The sequence below is a fragment of the Eptesicus fuscus genome, chromosome 3 (assembly GCF_027574615.1).
Source record: "Eptesicus fuscus isolate TK198812 chromosome 3, DD_ASM_mEF_20220401, whole genome shotgun sequence".
Taxonomy (NCBI): Eukaryota; Metazoa; Chordata; class Mammalia; order Chiroptera; family Vespertilionidae; genus Eptesicus; species Eptesicus fuscus.
In genome coordinates this window covers 59,166,647-59,185,744 of record NC_072475.1, presented here as the reverse complement: position 1 = coordinate 59,185,744, position 19,098 = coordinate 59,166,647, and the positions used below count along the sequence as shown (strand labels likewise).

At 40.9% G+C, this 19,098-nt stretch overlaps 1 protein-coding gene across 2 annotated transcripts in view; it reads left to right on the top strand.

Annotated features, from left to right (window-relative positions):
* Window positions 1–19,098, top strand: part of STXBP5L (syntaxin binding protein 5L) — a 218,925-nt gene that overhangs the window by 15,058 nt on the left and 184,769 nt on the right. For both annotated transcript variants that reach the window (XM_054713945.1, XM_054713944.1), the window contains exon 2: window positions 17,589–17,686. In XM_054713945.1, coding sequence (XP_054569920.1) covers window positions 17,589–17,686 — 98 coding nt within the window. The remainder of the gene's footprint in view (window positions 1–17,588; window positions 17,687–19,098) is intronic.

Here is a 19,098-nt window from a genome sequence, read left to right as displayed (position 1 = left end):
CACTTCTTTTTTCTTTTTTTGTCATTTCAAGATCCTATATAATAAAGAGGTAATATGCAAATTGACCCTCATGCCCTCACAAGATGGCTGTCTATGAACAGGACGGCAGGGGGGTTAGTGAGGGACAACCAAATGACTGAACAGCAGGCTGCCTGGGGCAACCAGGTCGGCAGGGGAGGGGGCAGTTGGGGGCGACCAGGCCAGCAGGGGGGGCAGTAAGAGGCAACCAGGCCGGTGGGGGTGGGGGGCAGTTAGGAGTGACCAGGCCAGCAGGGAGAGGGCAGCTGGGGGCAATCAGGCTGGCATGCAGAGGCAGTGAGGGGCGATCAGGTTAGCGATTAGGAGCCAGCGGTACAGGATTGTGAGAGGGATGTCCGACTGCTGGTTAGGCCCAATCCCCGGGATCGGGCCTAAACCAGCAGTTTGACATCCTCCAAGGGGTCCTGGATTGGAGAGGGTGCAGCCTGAGCTGAGGGGGAACCCCCCAGTGCACGAATTTCATGCACCAGGCCTCTGGTGTTTATATAAGTAGTATCAGATAGTATATAACATTTTGGCATTTTTTTTTTTGCCTGTAATAGTTCTTTGGAGGTACATCCAGAGTTTTTTATATATCAACTAGAGGCCCAATGCACAAAGATTTGTGCAAGAATGGGCCTTCTTCCCCTGGCTGCCGGCACCGCCTTCGCTCTGGTCGGAGCCACCTTTCTGCCTTCACTCTGGCCCAGAGCTGCCTTTCTGCCTTCCCACGCTGCCCAGAGTCCCGGAACCGCTGGGGTGGTGCGGAACGCCTGCATCCTGCCCCCAGCTGCTCAGCGCCTTTGCATGCAAATTAACCCGCCATCTTTGTTGGGTTGATTTGCATACTCACTCCTGATTGGCTGGTGGGCGTCGTGAAGGTACAAAATTTGCATATTTCTCTTTTATTAGTATAGATAGCTTCTTCCTTTTTATTACTGGATTTTATTCCATAGCATAGCTACACCACAGTTTCTTTGACCACTAACCCACTGAAGGACATCTGAGTCACTTACCAGTTTTTGGCTGTTAAGACTAGAGCTGCTATAAACATTCGTGTACAAATTTATCTGTGAAAGTAAGTTTTCATTTGCCTGGGATAAATGCCCAGAAGTGCAGTTGCTGGGTCATATGATAATAGCACGTTAAGTTGTTTTATAATTTGATATCTGTATACTTTATTGCGTGCATACCACTGAAAGTTTAGTTTCCTTCTGTTATCATATATTTTACTTCCTTTAACCAATTTAACCAATTCTTCCTTCTCCTACCCTCTTTTCCCTCTGGTAACCACCATTCTGTTGACAGTATCTATGAGTTTGTTTTTGCTTTGTTTTGTTAGTTCATTTGTTACTTTTTCTTTTATATTTAAGACTAGAGTTCCGATGCATGAAATTCATGCAAGGGGCTCGGCCCTCTCAGCCACAGTGGCTTGCCTCAGCCCTCACAGCTATGGCACCTTGCCTCAGCCCAAGGCAAACCATGGCTACCTCGGCTCTCGCAGCCCCCGCTTTGTCCGGAAGGTTGTCCAGTCTACTAGCAATTAGCATATTACACTTTTATTATAGATATGAGTGAAAGCATATGCTCTTTATCTTTTTCTATCTGACTTTTTCACTTAGCATAATATCTTCAAGATCCAGCCATATTGTTGCAAATGACAATATTTCATCTTTTTATTGCCAAGTAGTATTCCATTATATATATTTATACTATATTTTTATCCATTCATCCACCAATGGACACTTAGATCGTTTCCATATCTTAGCTATTGTAAATAATGCTGCAATGAACATAGGAGTATATACTAGTATGTTTTTTTTATTTAGTTTTTTCATATTCTTCAGATGAATACCTAGAAGAGGAATTACTGGATCTTAAGGTAGTTCTATTTTTTAATTTTTAAAAGGAACCTCCATGCTGTTGTCCATAGCGGCTGCACCAGTTTATAATCTTACCAGCAGTATGTGAGAATGCTCTTTTCTCCATATGTTTTCCAAAACTTGTTATGTGTCTTTTTGGTAATAGCCATTCTAAGAGGTGTGAGGTGATATCTCCCTCATTGTGGTTTTGATTTGCATTTCCCACAGTGATGTTGAACATCTTTTCATATGCCTTTGGCCATCTGTATGTCTTCTTGGGGAAAAAAAAGTCTTCTATTCAGACTCTCTAACCATTTTTAAATTAGATTATTTGTTTCCTTATGTTTGAGTTGTATGAGTTCTTTTTATAGTTTGGATATTAACCCCTTATTGGAACTATTCATTTGCAAATATCTCCCATTTGATAGGTTGCATTTTTAAAAAAAATGTTTTTATTGATTTTTAGAGAGAAAGGAAGGGAGAGGGATAGATAGAAACATTGATGAGAGAGAAACATCATTGATCTGCTTCCTCCTCCTCCCTTCCCGCCCCCCTCCCCGCCCTCCACTGGGGAAACTGCCCGAAACCTGGGCATGTGCCCTGACCAGAATCAAACCAGTTATCTCTTGGTTCAAGGGTCAGTGCTCAACCACTGAACCATACCAGCCGGGTGGTAGATTGCTTTTTTGTTTTGATGATTTCCTTGGCTATGCAGAAGTTCTTTTATTTGATGTAGTCCCATTTGTTTATTTTCTGCTTTAGTTTCCCTTGTTTTTGGAATCAAATTTGCCAAAACACCACTGAGTCCAATGTCTGGAAGCTTAGTGTCTGTATTTTCTTTTATGTATTTATTTATTGTTTCAGGTCTTACATTTAAGTCTTTAATCCATTTTGGTTAATTTTTGTGCATGGTGTGAGCTAGTGATCTACCTTCATTCTTTTGCATATGACTGTTCAGTTACCTCAACACATTGTATATGCTTAGCACCTTTGTCATAAATTAGTTGCCCATATATATGTGGGCTTATTTCTGGGTTCTCATTTCTGTTCCATTGGTCTGTGTGTATGTGTTTTTGCCAATACCATACTGTTTTGTACTATAGCTTTGTAGTACAATTTGAAATTGGGGAGTGTGGCTTTATTTTTTCTTAGGATTGATTTGACTATTTAGGGTCTTTTGTGGTTCCCTACAAATTTCAGGATATTTTTCATTCTATTTCTGTGAAAAATGTCATTGGAATGTTGATAGGGGTTGCATTGAATCTGTATACTGCTTTAGGGAAACATGGATATTTTAACAAAGTTAATTCTTTCATTCCAAGAACACAGAATGTCTTTCCATTTCTTTGTGTCTTTTTAAATTTCTTTGAACAATGTCTTATGGTTTTCAGTGTACAAGTCTTTCACTACCTTTTTTATTTCTAGGTATTTGATTCTATTTGTTGTGGTTGTAAATTATATTGTTTTCTTCATTTTACTGTCTGATAGTTTGTTGTTAGTACATAGAAACTCTCAGATTTTTTGTGTAGTAATTTTATATCCTGCAATTTTATTGTATTTTTTTATTATTTCTAATAATTTTATGGTGAATTCTTTTTAGAGTTTTTTATATATAAAATCATATCATCCACAAATAGTGATACTTTTACTACTTCCTTTTCAATATGGATGCTTTATATTTCTTGGTTAATTGCTCTGAATAGGACTTCCAGTACTATGTTGGATACAACTGGCAAGAGTTGGCATCCTAGTCTTATTCCTGATCTTATAGGAAAAGCTTTCAGTTTTTTTATCATTGAATATAATGTTAGCTGAAGGTTTGCCATGTATTACCTTTATTATGTTGAAGTGCTTTTTTCTCTATCCATTTTATTGAGAGTTTTATCATAAATGGATGTTGTATCTTGTCAGATGCTTTTTCTGCATCTGTTGAGATGATCGTATGATTTTTATATTTTATTTTGTTAATGTGGTTTATCATATTGATTGATTTGTGGATATTGAACTGTCCTTTCACCCCTGGAATGAATTCATCTTGATCATTGTATATGATCCTTTGAATGTATTGTTGTATTTCTTTTGTTTTTATTTTGTTGAGGATTTTTACATCAGATATTGGCCTGTAATTTTCATTTTTTGTCATGTCCTTGCCTGCTTTTGGTATTAGGGTAATGTTGGCCTCATAAAATGAGTTAGGAAGCATTCCATCCTCTTTGATTTTTTGGAAGAGTTTGACAAGGGTAGGTATTAAATCTTCTTTGAATGTTTGGTAGCATTCACCAGTGAAGTCATCAATCATGGACTTTGTTTTTGGGAGGTTTTGATTACTACTTCAATATCTTTACTGGTGATCAATCTATTCAGGTTTTCTAATTCTTCATGATTCATGCTAGGAAGGTTGTATGCTTCTGAAAACTTGGTCATATCTTCTCGGTTGTCCACTTTGGTGGTGTATAGACTTTCATGTATTATTGTATAGCCCTTTATGTTTCTGTAGTGTATTTTGTAACTTCTCTTTCATTTATGTTTTATTTTTCTCTTTTTTTTCCTTAGTGAGTCTAGCTAAAATTTTGTCAATTTTGTTTAGAGAACCAGCTCTTTGTTTCATTAATATTTTTATTGTGTTTATATTCTCTATTTCATTAATTTTTGATGTGATCTTTTATTATTTTCTTTATTCTACTAACTTTGGGCTTCATTTGTTCATTTTCTACTTCCTTAAAATGTAATGATAGGTTTTTGTTTTTGTTTTACATCTTTATTGTTGAGATTATTATAGATGTCCGTCTTTTTTCCTTCCATTGCTTCCTTCTGGTTCCTGCCCGGCCCCAGGCCTTCACCACCCTATTGTTTGTGTCCATAGGTAATGCATATCTATCCTATATAATAAAGAGGTAATATGCAAATTGACCATCACTCCAACACACAAGATGGCAGCCCTCATGTGGACACAAGATGGCCGCCACAAGATGGCTGGCAAGGGAGGGCAGTTGTGGGCAATCAGGCCAGCAGGGAAGGGCAGTTGGGAGGGACCAGGCCTGAAAGGGAGGACAGTTGGGGGTGATCAGGCCTGCAGGGGAGGAAAATTAGGGGCAACCAGGCCGGCAGGGGAGGGCAGTTGGGGGCTACCAGGACTGCAGGGTAGGGCAGTTAGGGGTGACCAGGTTGGCAGGGGAGGGCAGTTGGGGCAATTGGGCCAGCAGGCGAGCAGTTAGGCATCGATCAGGCTGACAGGGGAGTGGTTAGGGGGTGATCAGGCTGACAGGCAGAAGCAGTTAGGGGCAATCAGGCAGGCAGGCAAGTGAGCGGTTGGGAGCCAGCAGTCCTGGATTGTGAGAGGGATGTCTGACTGCCTGTTTAGGGATCGGGCCTAAACGGGCAGTTGGACATCCCTCAAGGGGTCCCAGATTGGAGAGGGTGCAGGCTGGGCTGAGGGACACACACCCCTCTCCCCTCCCCCTGTGCATGAATTTTGTGCACCAGGACTCTAGTGTGTATGTATGTATGAATGTGTGTATGTACATACCATATATATATATATATATATATGGCTAAGTGTCCATCCGACCAGTAGCTATTACATGCACTGACCACCAGGGGGCAGATGCTCAACACAGGAGCTGCCATGATGTGCACTGGCCATTTAAAAATAAATGGCCCCATGGACCTGGCGCCAACAAACCAACACTTGGCTTCCCCCAAGTGGGACATAGGCCCCACCACCACCCCAGAGCGACACCCCACCAAATTGCAGCCAATGCTGCCAAGACCCCATGGTGCAAAATATGGCCCACAGTCCAGCCCAACCCAGAAACGGTCACTGTGGGCGCCAGGTAATGACTTCATGTAGCAACGCCCGGCTTCCACTCCCTAACAACTAGCCTCCTTGGAGTTTCTTCAGCCCAGGAACCCGACTTGCTTTATAGCCAGGTGAAAACATTTTATAATTTAAACAAATGTTTGTGAATTGTTTTCCCGTGCCTCATCTCATTTGATCCTCACAAAAGTCTTGGAGTAGGCAGATAGGAGACTCGGTAGAATCATATTTTCTTTTCATTAGCAAGACACAAATAGCGATATTAAAATACTTCTAATTAATTTCCTTTCAATGTGAACGAATCTGTGCACTGGGACACTAGTATGCATATAAGATCTTTGTTTAATCTCTTTCTGCCCACCTCCCTTCTCTCTGAGAATCATCAGTCTGTACCATTTCCATGCCTCTGATTCTATTTTATTCACCAGTTTATTCTGCTCATTAGATTTCTTATTCATAATTTTGATTTCTAGATTCAATTGTTGGTAGGTATGTATTTGTTGCCATTTTGTTGTTCATATTTTTTATCTTTTTCATTTTCTTCTTCTTCCTCTTCTTAAAGAATACCCTTGAACATTTCATGTAATACTGGCTTGGTACTAATGAACTCCTTTAGCTTTTTCTTGTCTGTGAAGTTCTTTATCTAACCTTCAATTCTAAATGATAGCTTTGCTGGATAGAGTAAATCTTGGTTGTAGGTCCTTGTTATTCATCACTTTGAATATTTCTTGTCACTCCCTTCTGGCCTGCATAGTTTCTGTTGAAAAATCAGCTGACAGTCATATGGGTGCTCCCTATAAAAAACTGCTTTTCTCTTGCTGCTTTTAAGATTCTCTCTTTGTCTTTAGCCCTTGTCATTTTAATTATGATGTGTCTTGGTGTGGGCCATTTTGGGTTCCTCTTGTTTGGAACTCTCTGTGCTTCCTGGACTTGTAAGTTTATTTCTTTCACTAGGTAGGGGAAGTTTTCTGTCATTATTTCTTTAAATAGGTTTTCAATATTTTGCTCTCTCTCTTCTTCTGGCACCCCCATAATGTGAATGTTGGTATGCTTGAAGTTGTCCCAGAGGCTCCTACACTATCTTCATATTTTTGGAATCTTATTTCTTTTTGCTCTTCTGTTGGGTGTTTTTTGCTTCCTCATATTTTAAATCATTGATTTGATTCTCAGAACCCTCTACTCTAATGTTGAATCCCTGTATATTATTCTTTATTTTAGTCATTGTATGCTTAATTTCTGACTGGTCCTTTTCCATGTGTTTGGCATTCTCACCAAGATCCTTGAAAGTCTCACTAAGTTTCTTGGAGGTTTCTAGAAGATTCTTGAGTAACCTTATAACCGTGGTTTTGAACTCTATATCCAGTTTTTTGCTTTCTTCCATTTCTTTAATTTGTGACATGTTTCTTTGTCTCCACATTTTGGCTGCTTCCCTGTGTTTGTTTCTATGTACTGGGTAGAGCTGCCATGTCTCCTTGAGTTGGTAGAGTGGCCTTGTGTAGTAGGTGTCCTATAGGGCCCAGTGGCTCAACCTCCCCAGTCACCTGAGCTGGGAACTCTAAGTGCACCCTTCTGTGGGCTGTGAGCACAGTCTTGTAGTTGAGACTTGATTGCTATTGGTGTCACTGGTAGGAATTGACCTCCAGGCCAATTTGCTATGAGGACCAGCTGGGACTACAGTGGGAGAGCTGCTATGCAGGAGACAACCCTATGGAGTAGGACTTTAGTGGGGCTTTGGTGCTTACTGAGTCTGCCCCTTGAATGTGTTGCTTATGGATGTGTAGAGTTGTAATCTGGTATGGTCTCACACTGACCACTGGGTACACTGGCTCTTGGGTCTCCAGGGAGGTGCAAAGTCAGCCACTTCCTGGAGCCACCAGCAGGAGCTACAGAGAGAGATCTTCAGATTCTTCCTTTTTGTATGGGGTTTGGAATTGATCAGACAAGGCCCAGTTATGAAGCGAGACAGGCTGGTACTGATGCTGAGTCTTGGGCCTTTTATTGATAGATTTGGGGCTCCCTGACCCAGCCACAGCTTGTTTGAGATTTTCAAGGACAGGCCATTCATATGCAAAAGCCGCTGTAGGCAGCTTGGGTGGGGAAGTAAATTGGATGAGGTGGGGTCTTAGGGAATCACCAGTGCAGAGCAAACAGAAATGGCTGCCAGTCAGCCCTGAGACTGGGGAGGTCCCAGCACAGGAACAATGATCCCTGTACCTCCATCTGGGAGAAAGCCACCCCCAAGTTCCTGCTCCTATGCCAGACAAATGTGATCCTCAGAGCCTCGCCCTGATGCTGGAGCTCAGAGGAAGCGAGACCTTGTAAGTTCAGTTTCAAGAGGAACAGCTGTGTCTCCAGCAGCCTCTGTGTCACTCACCTCCAGTCTGCACTGGTTTTTATAGCTCTGGGACCCTGTGCTGGGGGTCTTTGCTCCTCTGGGAGGCCTCTGCAGAGATGATCTTCTTCCCGATTAAAAAAGTGGCACACTTGGGTGCTGGACCCACCCATTCTGTGCGTCCGCATCTCCTACCAGTCTCAGTGTGCTTTCTTCTTTACTTCTCTAGTTGTAGGACTTCCATTCAGCCAGCTTTCCAGTGGTTCTAGATGATCGTTGTTCTATATTTTAGTTGGAATTTTGATGTTTTTGTGGGAGGCAGCAAGTACAGGCATAAACCCTATGCCGTCATCTTGGTTCCCTCTCCATGATGGTTTTTTTATATTTCAGATTTTTCTTGTTTCTCAAGGTAGGCCTGTTTGCTATAAACTTCCTTCTTAGTATTACTTTTGCTGCATCCCAAAGATTTTGGTATGTTGTGTTCTCATTTTAATTTGTCTCTATGTATGTTTTGATTTATTATTTTATTTCTTTATTGACCCAATAGTTGTTCACTAGCATGTTTTTTAGTCTCCACATTTTTGTGATTTTTCCAGCTTTCTTCTTGTAGTTTTCTTGTTTTGTACAGTTGTGGTCAAAAAAGATGCTTGATATGATTTCATTCTTCTTAAATTTATGGAGACTTGTTTTGTGTCTTAACATATGGTCTATCCTTGAGAATGTTCCATGTACACTTGAGAAGAATGTATTCTGTCTTGGGGATGGGAAGTTATATAAATATCTGGTATAATGTGTCATTTAAGGCTGATGTTTCCTTGTTGACTTTCTAGCTGGATGATTTATTCATTGGTGTAAGTGGAGTGTTAAAATCTCCTACTATTATTGTCTGCTGTCAATGTCATATTTTAAGTATGTTAAAAATTGCTTTATATATTTTGTTGCTCCTAGGTTGGATGCATATATACTTAAAATGTTATGTCTTCCTAATGGATTATGTCCTTTATTATTATAAAATGTCTATCTCTGTCTCATCTTACCTTTTTTGTCTTGAAATGTACTTTGTCTTATATATATATGGTTACATCTGCTTTTCTCTGGATACCATTTGCTTGGAGTATATTATTCCACATTTTCACTTGAGCCTATGTTTGTCTTTGGAGCTGAGATGAATCTCCTGAAGTCAGCATATAGTTGGGTGTTGTTTTTTAATCCATCCATCTATTCTGTGCCTTTGGTGAGTTCAGTTCATTAACATTGAGGTTAATTTTTGATATATGAAGATTTACTACAGTCATTTTATTTTTTGATTTCTGGTTGTTCCATATCTCCATTGTTTCATTTCCCTCATGCTTCTGTTTGTTATTTTAGTTTGGTGGTTTTCTATGATGTTTTTGTTCATTTAGTCTGTTTTTATATTTCATGTCTCAGCTCTGGATTTATTTTGTGATTATCATGAAATTTATGTAAAATGTCTTGGACAAGATAGTTCCTTTTTCTTCTTATAGCATCCTATTTTCATTCACATACCAGTTCAGTTCTTTTCTTCTTCCCTTATTGTATTCTTACTAGAGGCCTGGTGCATGAAAATTCATGCACTGGTGGGGGGGGGGTCCTTCAGCCCGGCTGCACCCTCTCCAATCTGGGACCCCTCAGGGGATATCTGACTGCCGGTTTGGGCCCGAGTGGGATCAGGCCTAAACTGGCAGTTGGACATCCCTCTCACAATCCGGGACCACTAGCTCCTGACTCCTCACCTGCCTGCCTGCCTAATCGCCTCTAACCGCTCTGCCTGCCGGCCTGGTCACCCCTAACTGCTCTCCCCTGCTGGTCTGATCCCCCTAACCACCTCTGACTCAGCCTCTGCCACCATGGCTTTGTCCGGAGGGACGTCTGGTCTAATTAGCATATTACCCTTTTATTAGTATAGATTTTCAAAAATTATTTCTTTTTATGTTGTGTATTTGTTACTAAATCGCAGTAGAGTTATTTATTTATTTGTGTTAATTTTCACCTGAGGATATTTTTTCACTGATTTTTAGCTAGAATGGAAGGGAGGGAAGGAAAGAGGGAGAGTGGCAAAGAGGGAGGGAGGGAGGGAGGGACGGAGGGAGGGAGGGAGGGAGGAAGGAGGGAGAGAGAGAGAGAGAAAGAGAAACATCAATGTGAGAGAGACACATCGATTGGTTGCCTGCCAGGGCTGAGGATCTAACTTGCAATCCAGGGATGTGCCCTTGATCAGGAATCAAACACACCACCCTTTGGTTTGTGTGGCCAGTGCTCTAACCACTGAGCACACTGGCCAGGGCTAGAGTTATTTTTGATGCTTTTTCACCCCTTAACATTTATGTTATAATTAAGAGTTTAACACACTTTTTAAAACTTTTTAATTGAATTTGTTTGGTTGACATTGGTTAGTAAAATTACATAGGTTTCAGGTGTACAATTCTATAATACGTTATCTGTATATTGTATTACGTGTTTACCACCACAAGTCTCCTTCCATCACCATTTATCTCCTCTTTATCCTTGTCTACCTCCTCCCATCCCCTTTCCCTCTGGTAACCACCATACTGCTGTCTGTGTCTGTGAGTTTTTTTTTCCTTAATCCCTTCACATTTTTCACCCTGCACAACCTGACAGCTGTCAGTCTGCTCTCTATCTATGAGTCTGTCTCTATTTTGCTTATTCATTTAGTTCATTAAAGTGAAATCATATAATACTTGTATTTTTTCTGACTGGCTTATTTCACTTAGCATAATGCTCTCTAGGTCCATCCAGGCTGTTGCAAAAGATAAGAATTCCTTCTTTTTTATGGCCGCATAGTATTCCATTGTGTAAATGTACCACAGCTTTTTTATCCACTCATCTACTGATGGACACTTGGGTGTTTCAAAATCTTGCCTATTGTAAATAATGCTGCAATGAACATAAGGGTGTATATATTCTTTCAAATTAGCATTTGGGTTTCTTTGGATATATTCCCAGAAGTGGAATCGCCAGGTTATTAGGGAGTTCCATTTTTAGTTTTTTCAGAAAACTCCATACTGCTTTCCACAGTAGTTGCACCAATCTGTATTCCCAAAAACAGTGCATGAGGGTTTCCTTTTCTCCACATCCTTGCCAACACTTGTGGTTTATTGATTTATTGATGACATCCACTCTAACAGGTGTGAGATGATATCTCATTGGGATTTTAATTTGCACTTCTCTGGTGATTAGTGACAGTGAGCATGTTTCCATACATAGACTGGTCATCTGTATGTCCTCTTTGTAGAAGGGTCTATTCAGGCCCTTTGCCCATTTTTAAAATTTGATTGTTTATATTTTTGGTATTAAGTTTTATAAGTTTTTTATTTTTTAGTCCTCACCTGAGAATGTATTTTTATTGATTTTAGAGAGAAAAATTGATAGGTTGCTTCCCATATGCACTCCAACCGGGGGATGAACCTGCAACCTAGGTATGTGGCCTGACCAGGAATTGAACCCGCAAAATTTGGGTGTATGGGACATCACTCCAACCAACTGAGCCACATGGCCAGGGCAAGTTTTATAAATTTTGGATGTTAACCCATTTCAGATTTATCATTGGTGAATATGTTCTCCCATCCAGCAGGTTGTCTTTTCATTTTGTTAATCATTTCCTTTGCTGTGCAAAAACATTTTAGTTTGATGTCGTGCCATTTGTTTATTTTTTCTCATTTTCTTTGCCTGAGGAGATACATCAGAAAAAAATATTGCCAAGTTTTCTTCTAGGATTTATATGGTTTTGAGTCTTTAAGTCTGTAATCCATTTTGAGTTTATTCTTGTGTATGGTGTGAGAAGGTGATCTAGTTTCATTTCCTTGCATGTATCTGTCCAGTTTTCTCAACACCATTTAGTGAATAGACTATCTTTACTCCATTGTATGTTTTTGACTCCTTTGTCAAGTATCAAATGACCATACAGGCATGGGTTGATTTCTGGGCTCTCTTTTCTGTTCCACTGATCTATATGTGTTTTTATGCCAGTATCCTGATGTTTTGATTACTGTTACCTTGTAGTATAGTTTGATATCAGTGGTGGGGGAATGTGGTGGGTGAATGAGATCTGGGTTCCTGAACCTGGCAGGCTGCCTCTGGGTTCTATATGGCTGCTGTAGCTGCTGTGCTGTAGACACATTCCAGCTGCAGCTATGAGGCTCTTGAGGCTCTGCCACAGTCAGTCAGGAGAGGAACCTGGATTCTCAGGCGCCAAGACTGTTTCTTCTCCACTCTTACTCTCCACCAGACAGTAGAGTGGGATTGCACCCTGACGCCTCTACTGCTACTGCATTTACTGGGGTGGTGGGCTCAGCCATGATGGCAGGTACTGTCTTTGTCTTCCCTCCTGTCTCCCCTAGGTGTTCCAATACCCCCACTCAGATGTACCAATGTGTGGCTCTCTCAATTATGCTAGTGTGTTGAGCAGAGGAATCTTTGTTGGATTATGGATGTCTGATTAGTTGTAAATTTAAAGTTTGATACAAAGAGTCTTCTCACTTCACTGTGATGCTATTGTCACTCTAGATTTTGTTTTTTTAACACAGATTGAATGTCTTCCTCTTGTTAATACATGCTTAGGTAAGTGTCTAAACAGTTCCTCTCCCTGGAGGCAACCAGTGTTATCAATCTTTTGTATATCCTTCCAGAGATAGTTATTGCATATATATGTAAACATGGTTTTATCCTTTATCAAAAATTATGGTATAATATACATACATTTTTCTTTAACAATATATCTTATCTGTCATTCCATACAGGTCTACTGTATTCTTTGTATGAGTTGTATAGTATTCAATGATATGGCTGTGCCATAATTTATTCTATCAGTTTCTTATAGGTAGACATTTAAAGGTCAGTTATTATTACATGTTGTAATAAACTCCCTTATATATAAGCCTTCCCTATATGTACATTCATAGAAATTGAGTTGTTTAGTCAAACAAGATGTATATATTTTTTTTCCATTTTATTTTATTTATTGATTTTTTAAATCTTTATTGTTGAAAGTATTACATATGTTCCCCTTTCCCCGCCCCCCCATTGAATTCTTCTAGCCAGCCCACACCTCCCATCCCAGGCCTTCACCACCCTATTGTCAGTGACCATGGGTTATGCATATATGCATACAAGTTCTTTGGTTGATCTCTTCCCAACCACCCAATCTCCCCTGCCTTCCCTCTGAGGTTCGAGATGTATATTTACATTTAGTATTTTAGTATTGAAATTTCTCTCATTTATGTTTGTTGTAATTAATCTACATTCTTTCCTTGCTGTTTGAATTTTATTTTATATTAGAGTCCTGGTGCACGAAATTCGTGCACGGGGGGGGGGCGGGGAGGGGGTGTCTTTCAGCCCAGCCTGTACCCTCTCCAATCTGGGACCCCTTGAGGGATGTCCAACTGCCCGTTTAGGCCCGATCCCAGGTAGGATCGGGCCTAAACGGGCAGTTGGACATCCCTCTCACAATCCAGGACTGCTGGCTTCCAACTGCTTGCCTGCCTGCCTTCCTGATTGCCCCTAACTGCTTCTGCCTGCCAGCCTGATCACCCCCTAACCACTCCCCTGCCAGCCTGATTGTTGCCTATCTGCTCCCCTGCCAGCCTGATTGATCCTAACTGCCCTCCCCTGCTGGCCTGGTCACTCCTAACTGCCCTCCCCTGCAGGCCTGGTCCCCCCTAACTGCCCTCCCCTGCAGGCCTAGTCCCCCCCAACTGCCCTCCCCTGCAGGCCTGGTTCCCCCTAACTGCCCTCACCTGCAGGCCTGGATTCCCCCCCCCCAACTGCCCTTCCCTGCAGACCCAGTCGCCCCCAACTTCCCTCCTCTGCCGGCCTGGTCACCCCTAACTGCCCTCCCCTGCTGGCCATCTTGTGGCAGCCATCTTGTGTGTTGGAGTGAAAGTCAATTTGCATATTACTCTTTTATTAGATAGAATATTTTAACTCAGTTGAGGTATAATTCAAAACCACACAATTCATCTATTTTAAATGTACATTTCAGTGGTTTTTAATATATTCACAGGGTTGTGCATCCATCATCACAGTTAATTCTCAAACATTTTTATTATCCCCCAAATATGGCTGTTACCCTCCAATCCTCTTTTCTCACCCTTTTATCTAAGACGCATCTAAGCTACTTTCTGTCTGTATAGATTTATTTATTCTAGACATTTAACAAAAATGAAATCATACAATAAGTGGGATTTTGTGACATTTATTTTAATGCTTTTTGTTATTCTCTTTTATTTTTCTATATGTTTTATATCCCTTTTCCAGTGTTGAGGGATATATGTTTATTTTATGTGTGTTGAGGAAAACAATACACACACACACACAAAGAGTTGTGTGTGAATTGATTTAATGATTACTTTCAGATTTTTCTAAACCAATCTTTAATTCCTACTTATCTAATTGTCAGAGTTAAGTCTGAAATGAATGGAATATTTTGGGTCTGATGTTTGCTTACTTTTTAACTTCATTTTAAGATGTGATGTTTAGCATACTTTCATCCTGTACTCTTACTCCTATTAAGCCTTTTATTGGTATGCGGTAATTCTGAGCTGTTGTGTCACAGTGTTAATTTTATGAGAGCTTTTCAATTTAGAAACTGTCCTTGATTTTTGCATTATTTTTAACTTGTTTACTTTCTAGTAAATTAAGTTTAAATACATTTATTTAAATAACTATTAAAAGTTATCTCTACATTTATTGTTTTCATTGTGCACTATTCATGTTTTTATACTAAGACCTCCCTTAAGATTCTTTTAATTTATGATAGTTCCCCTTCTCCTCCCCCCACCATGCTATTGATAATTGAAGAAATTAGATCATTTGTCTTACAGAATTTTCCACATTCTGTATTTGGCTGATAGCTCTTAACTTTAGACTTTTTAAAATGGGGGCAGTCGCTTAAGAAGGAAATAATGCTGCAAATCACCTATTTCCCTTGATATACCCCTTATTTCCAGGGCATGTTATTGTCATAATCAAGGTAATCTTCTTTATAGTAGTGATAGTGTTGATGAGTCTTGAATCATGATTTGACTTTGCTACTTGTTATCTGCCAAAAGTACTTATTCTAGAGTTTGGCAAAGGAATCAAGTCCAATCTAAAGGTATCATTTGAACTATCACAATGGTCATTGTAACAATTTTAGTATATGATCAGGGCTTTAGTTTCATAATTCTGTTCCGCTCCATCTAATACAAATGTGACTGCTCTGTTCCTAGTCCTAAAGCTAATGAAGGATTATTTTTCATTATCTTGTTCTACTCCTAAGAATCATTTATATAGAAGCAGAGGCTAATTATTATTGACTCATCTGCTTTATCTTGCTAGAGAAAGACAAGTGAATACCTACACACATACATACATACATACATATATACTTACCACCTAGATTTGATAGTTATCATTTTGCTATATTTATCATCCATGTATCCACCCATCTATCCATGTTACTTTTTTTGATGCATTTTAAAGTAAGTTGCAGATGTCAGCACACTTTACTTCCTAAAACTTCAATATGCATATCATGAACATTATATTATAATAATTTTTATCTTTTTTGAGGTATAATTTCATACATAGAAATCACAAATTTAATTGAACCATTGATGAATTTTGAATTTTGATGCAATCTGGACCTCTATTAAAATATAGAATATGCCCTGGCTGGTTTGGCTTAGTGGATAGAGAGCATCAGCCTGCGGATGGAAGGGTCCCAGGTTCAATTCCCGTCAGGGGCACATGCTCGGGTTGCAGGCTGGATCCCCAGTAGGAGGCATGCAGGAGGCAGCCGATCAGTGATTCTCTCTCATCATTGATGTTTCTATCTCTCTCTTCCCTCTCCCTTACTCTCTGAAATCAATAAAAATATTTTAAAAAATATATAGAATATTACTTCACTCAATAAAGTTCTTCATATCCTTTCCCAGTCAGTGCTGCTCAGGTCAACCACTGATCTGATTTTTTTCATCATATTTTAGTTTTACTTGTTCAAAATTCAATATGAATGTAATTATACTATATGCACTCTTTTGCATATTGCTTTTTTTATTTAGCATAATGTTTTTGAGAATCATCCATGTTGTTGCATCTTTCAGTAGTTTTTAATTGTTTAGTAGTATTCTATTTTATTAGTATACTAGAGGCCCGGTGCATGAAATTCATGCACGGGGGTGTGGGGGATGTCCCTCAGTCCAGCCTGCACCCTCTCCAATCTGGGACCCCTCGAAGGATGTCCAACTGCCTGTTTAGGCCCAATCCCGGTAGAATTGGGACTAAACGGGCAGTTGGACATCCTTCTCACAATCCAGGACTGCTGGCTCCCAACTGCTCACCTGCATGCCTTCTTGATTGCCCCTAACTGCTTCTGCCTGCCACCCTGATCACCCCCTAACCACTCCCCTGCCAGCCTGATTGATGCCTAACTGCCCTCCCCTGCAAGCCTAGTCACCCCTAACTGCCCTCCTCTGCAGGCCTGGTCCCCTCCAACTGCTCTCTCCTGCAGGCCTGGGTCCCCCCCAACTGCCCTTCCCTGCAGGCCTGGTCACCCCCAACTTCCCTCCTCTGCCAGCCTGGTCACCCCTAACTGCCCTCCCCTGCAGGTTTGATCACCCCCAACTGCCCTTCCTTGCAGGCCTGGCCCCTCCCAACTGCCCTCCTCTGCTGGCCATCTTGTGGCAGCCATCTTGTGTCCACATGGGGGCATCCATCTTTGACTACATGGGGGCGGCCATCTTGTGTTGGAGTGACGGTCAATTTGCATATTACTCTTATTAGATAGGATGACAGTTTTGTTTTTTTATTCTCTTGTTGTTGTACATCTTGGCTGTTTCTAGTTGGTTGTATATAAAGTTGTTAGGGCCATACTTATACGAATTACTAGAGGCCCGGTGCATGAATTCATGCACCAGTGGGGTCCCTCGGCCTGGCCTGCGGGATTGGGCCAAAACCGGCTCTCCAACATTCCCTGAGGGGTTCTGGATTGCGAGAGGGTGCAGGCCAGGCCAAGGGACCCCACTGGTGCACGATCGGGGCCGGGAAGGGACGCGGGAGGTTAGCAAGCCCGTCTCACTCAGTCCCGATCGGCCTGAACCCAACAGCAAGCTAACCTACCAGTAGGAGCATCTGCACCCTGGTGGTCAGTGCATGTCATAGCAAGCAGTTGAGAGGCCTTAGCATATCATTAACATATTATGCTTTGATTGGTTGAACAGCCGACAGGTCAACTGGACACTTAGCATATTAGACTTTTATTACATAGGATTATGTTGTACATATGTTCTTTATTTTCTTGGGTACACACATATGAGTGGAGTTTCTAGGTGATAGGACAAATATATATTTAATTTCATAAGAAATTGCAAGACATTTTTCCAAAATGGTTGTCATTTTACACTCCTACCAACATTTTGTGATAGGTTTGTTTTTTTTTTAAGCAAAAAAGAACATTATTTTAATCATCCTAATGGTTGGATAGTGGTATTTGTGATTTTTATTTCCCTGATGACTATTTTTGCTATTTTCTCTCTTTCAGACAGTCCGGCATGGTTTTCCTTATCAGCCCACAGCATTAGCCTTTGATCCAGTTCAGAAAATCTTGGCTATTGGGACGAGAACAGGTGCTATACGAATGTATCCTTAAGTTTTTGTTCACTACTTGCTATATTAATAACAATTATATTTTCTTAGGTATTCAGGTGAGTGAATATATTTGTAACCATATAAAAATTATTGGTTTTTTTAGAACTAACAATTGTGAAAACCAGCATTGTCAAATTTATTGGCCTATTTTTAAATATTCTTACTAGAGGCCCAGTTCATGGATTCGTGCATCAGTGGGGTCCCTTGGCCTGGCCTGCAACCTCTCACAATCCGGGACCCCTCAGGGAATATTGGAGGCCTGGTGCACGGATTTGGCCTGATCCTCACAGGCCAGGCAGAGGGACCCCACTGGTGCACAAATCCATGCACCAGGCCTCTAGTATGCATATAAAATCTTTGCCATCTGTATAAAAAATAATACAGAGAAATCCCATGTATTCTTTACCCAACTTCTAATAGTAACATCTTATTAAACTATAGTGTAATATTACCACAAAGTTATTGATATTGATACACTCAAGGTACAGACCATTTCTATCATCACAATGATTCCTCATGTTACCTTTTTGTTGTTATTTTTAATCCTCATCTGAGGATATTACTTCCATTGATTTTTAGAGAGAATGGAAGGAAGGAAGAGAGAGAGAGAGAAACATAGATGTGAGAAAGATACATGGATTGGTTGCCTCCCACATGCACTCTGACTTGGGCCAGGGGTTAGCCTGCAGCCAAGGTACATGACCTTGACTGGAATCGAACCCGAAACCCTTCAGTCTGAGGGCCCATGCTCTAACCAGTGAGAAAAATCAGCCATGGCTTCATGTTGCCCTTTTTAAAAAATATGTTCTTATTGATTTCAGAGAGGAGGGGAGAGAGAGAGATAGAAACATCAATGATGAGAGAGAATCATTGATTGGCTGCCTCCTGCACGCCCCCCACTGGCAGTCCAGGCATGTGCCCTAACCAGCAATTGAACCAGGACCTCCTGGTTCATAGGTTGACGCCCAACAACTGAGTGCATGCCAGTCAGGCTTATGTTGCCCTTTTATAGTCATACCCTAGCTCTCCAATTCTCCTACCCCCACACATGACTCCTGACAGTCACTAATTTCTTTATTTGTCTGTTAATTCTATCAAATTCTGAGAGTAGATTAAATTTGGTTCTCCAACTCTATTTCTGTATATATTTATTTTTCTTTCCAGCTCTATTAGTTTTGCTTCCTATTTTTCAGGGCTCTGCAGTTTGGTGTGCACATATGTATGACTAGAGGCCCAGTGCATGAACTCATGCATTGGTGGGGTCTAGCCAGCCCAGCCCCAATCTGGGTGGATCGGGGCTGGACCTGTTGAGAGGAGGAAACATCGGGAGGTTGGCCAGCCAGCCTGCCCCGATCAGGGCCTGATGAGGGCCGGGCTGGCAAGGGGGAGGGGCCGTGGGCAAT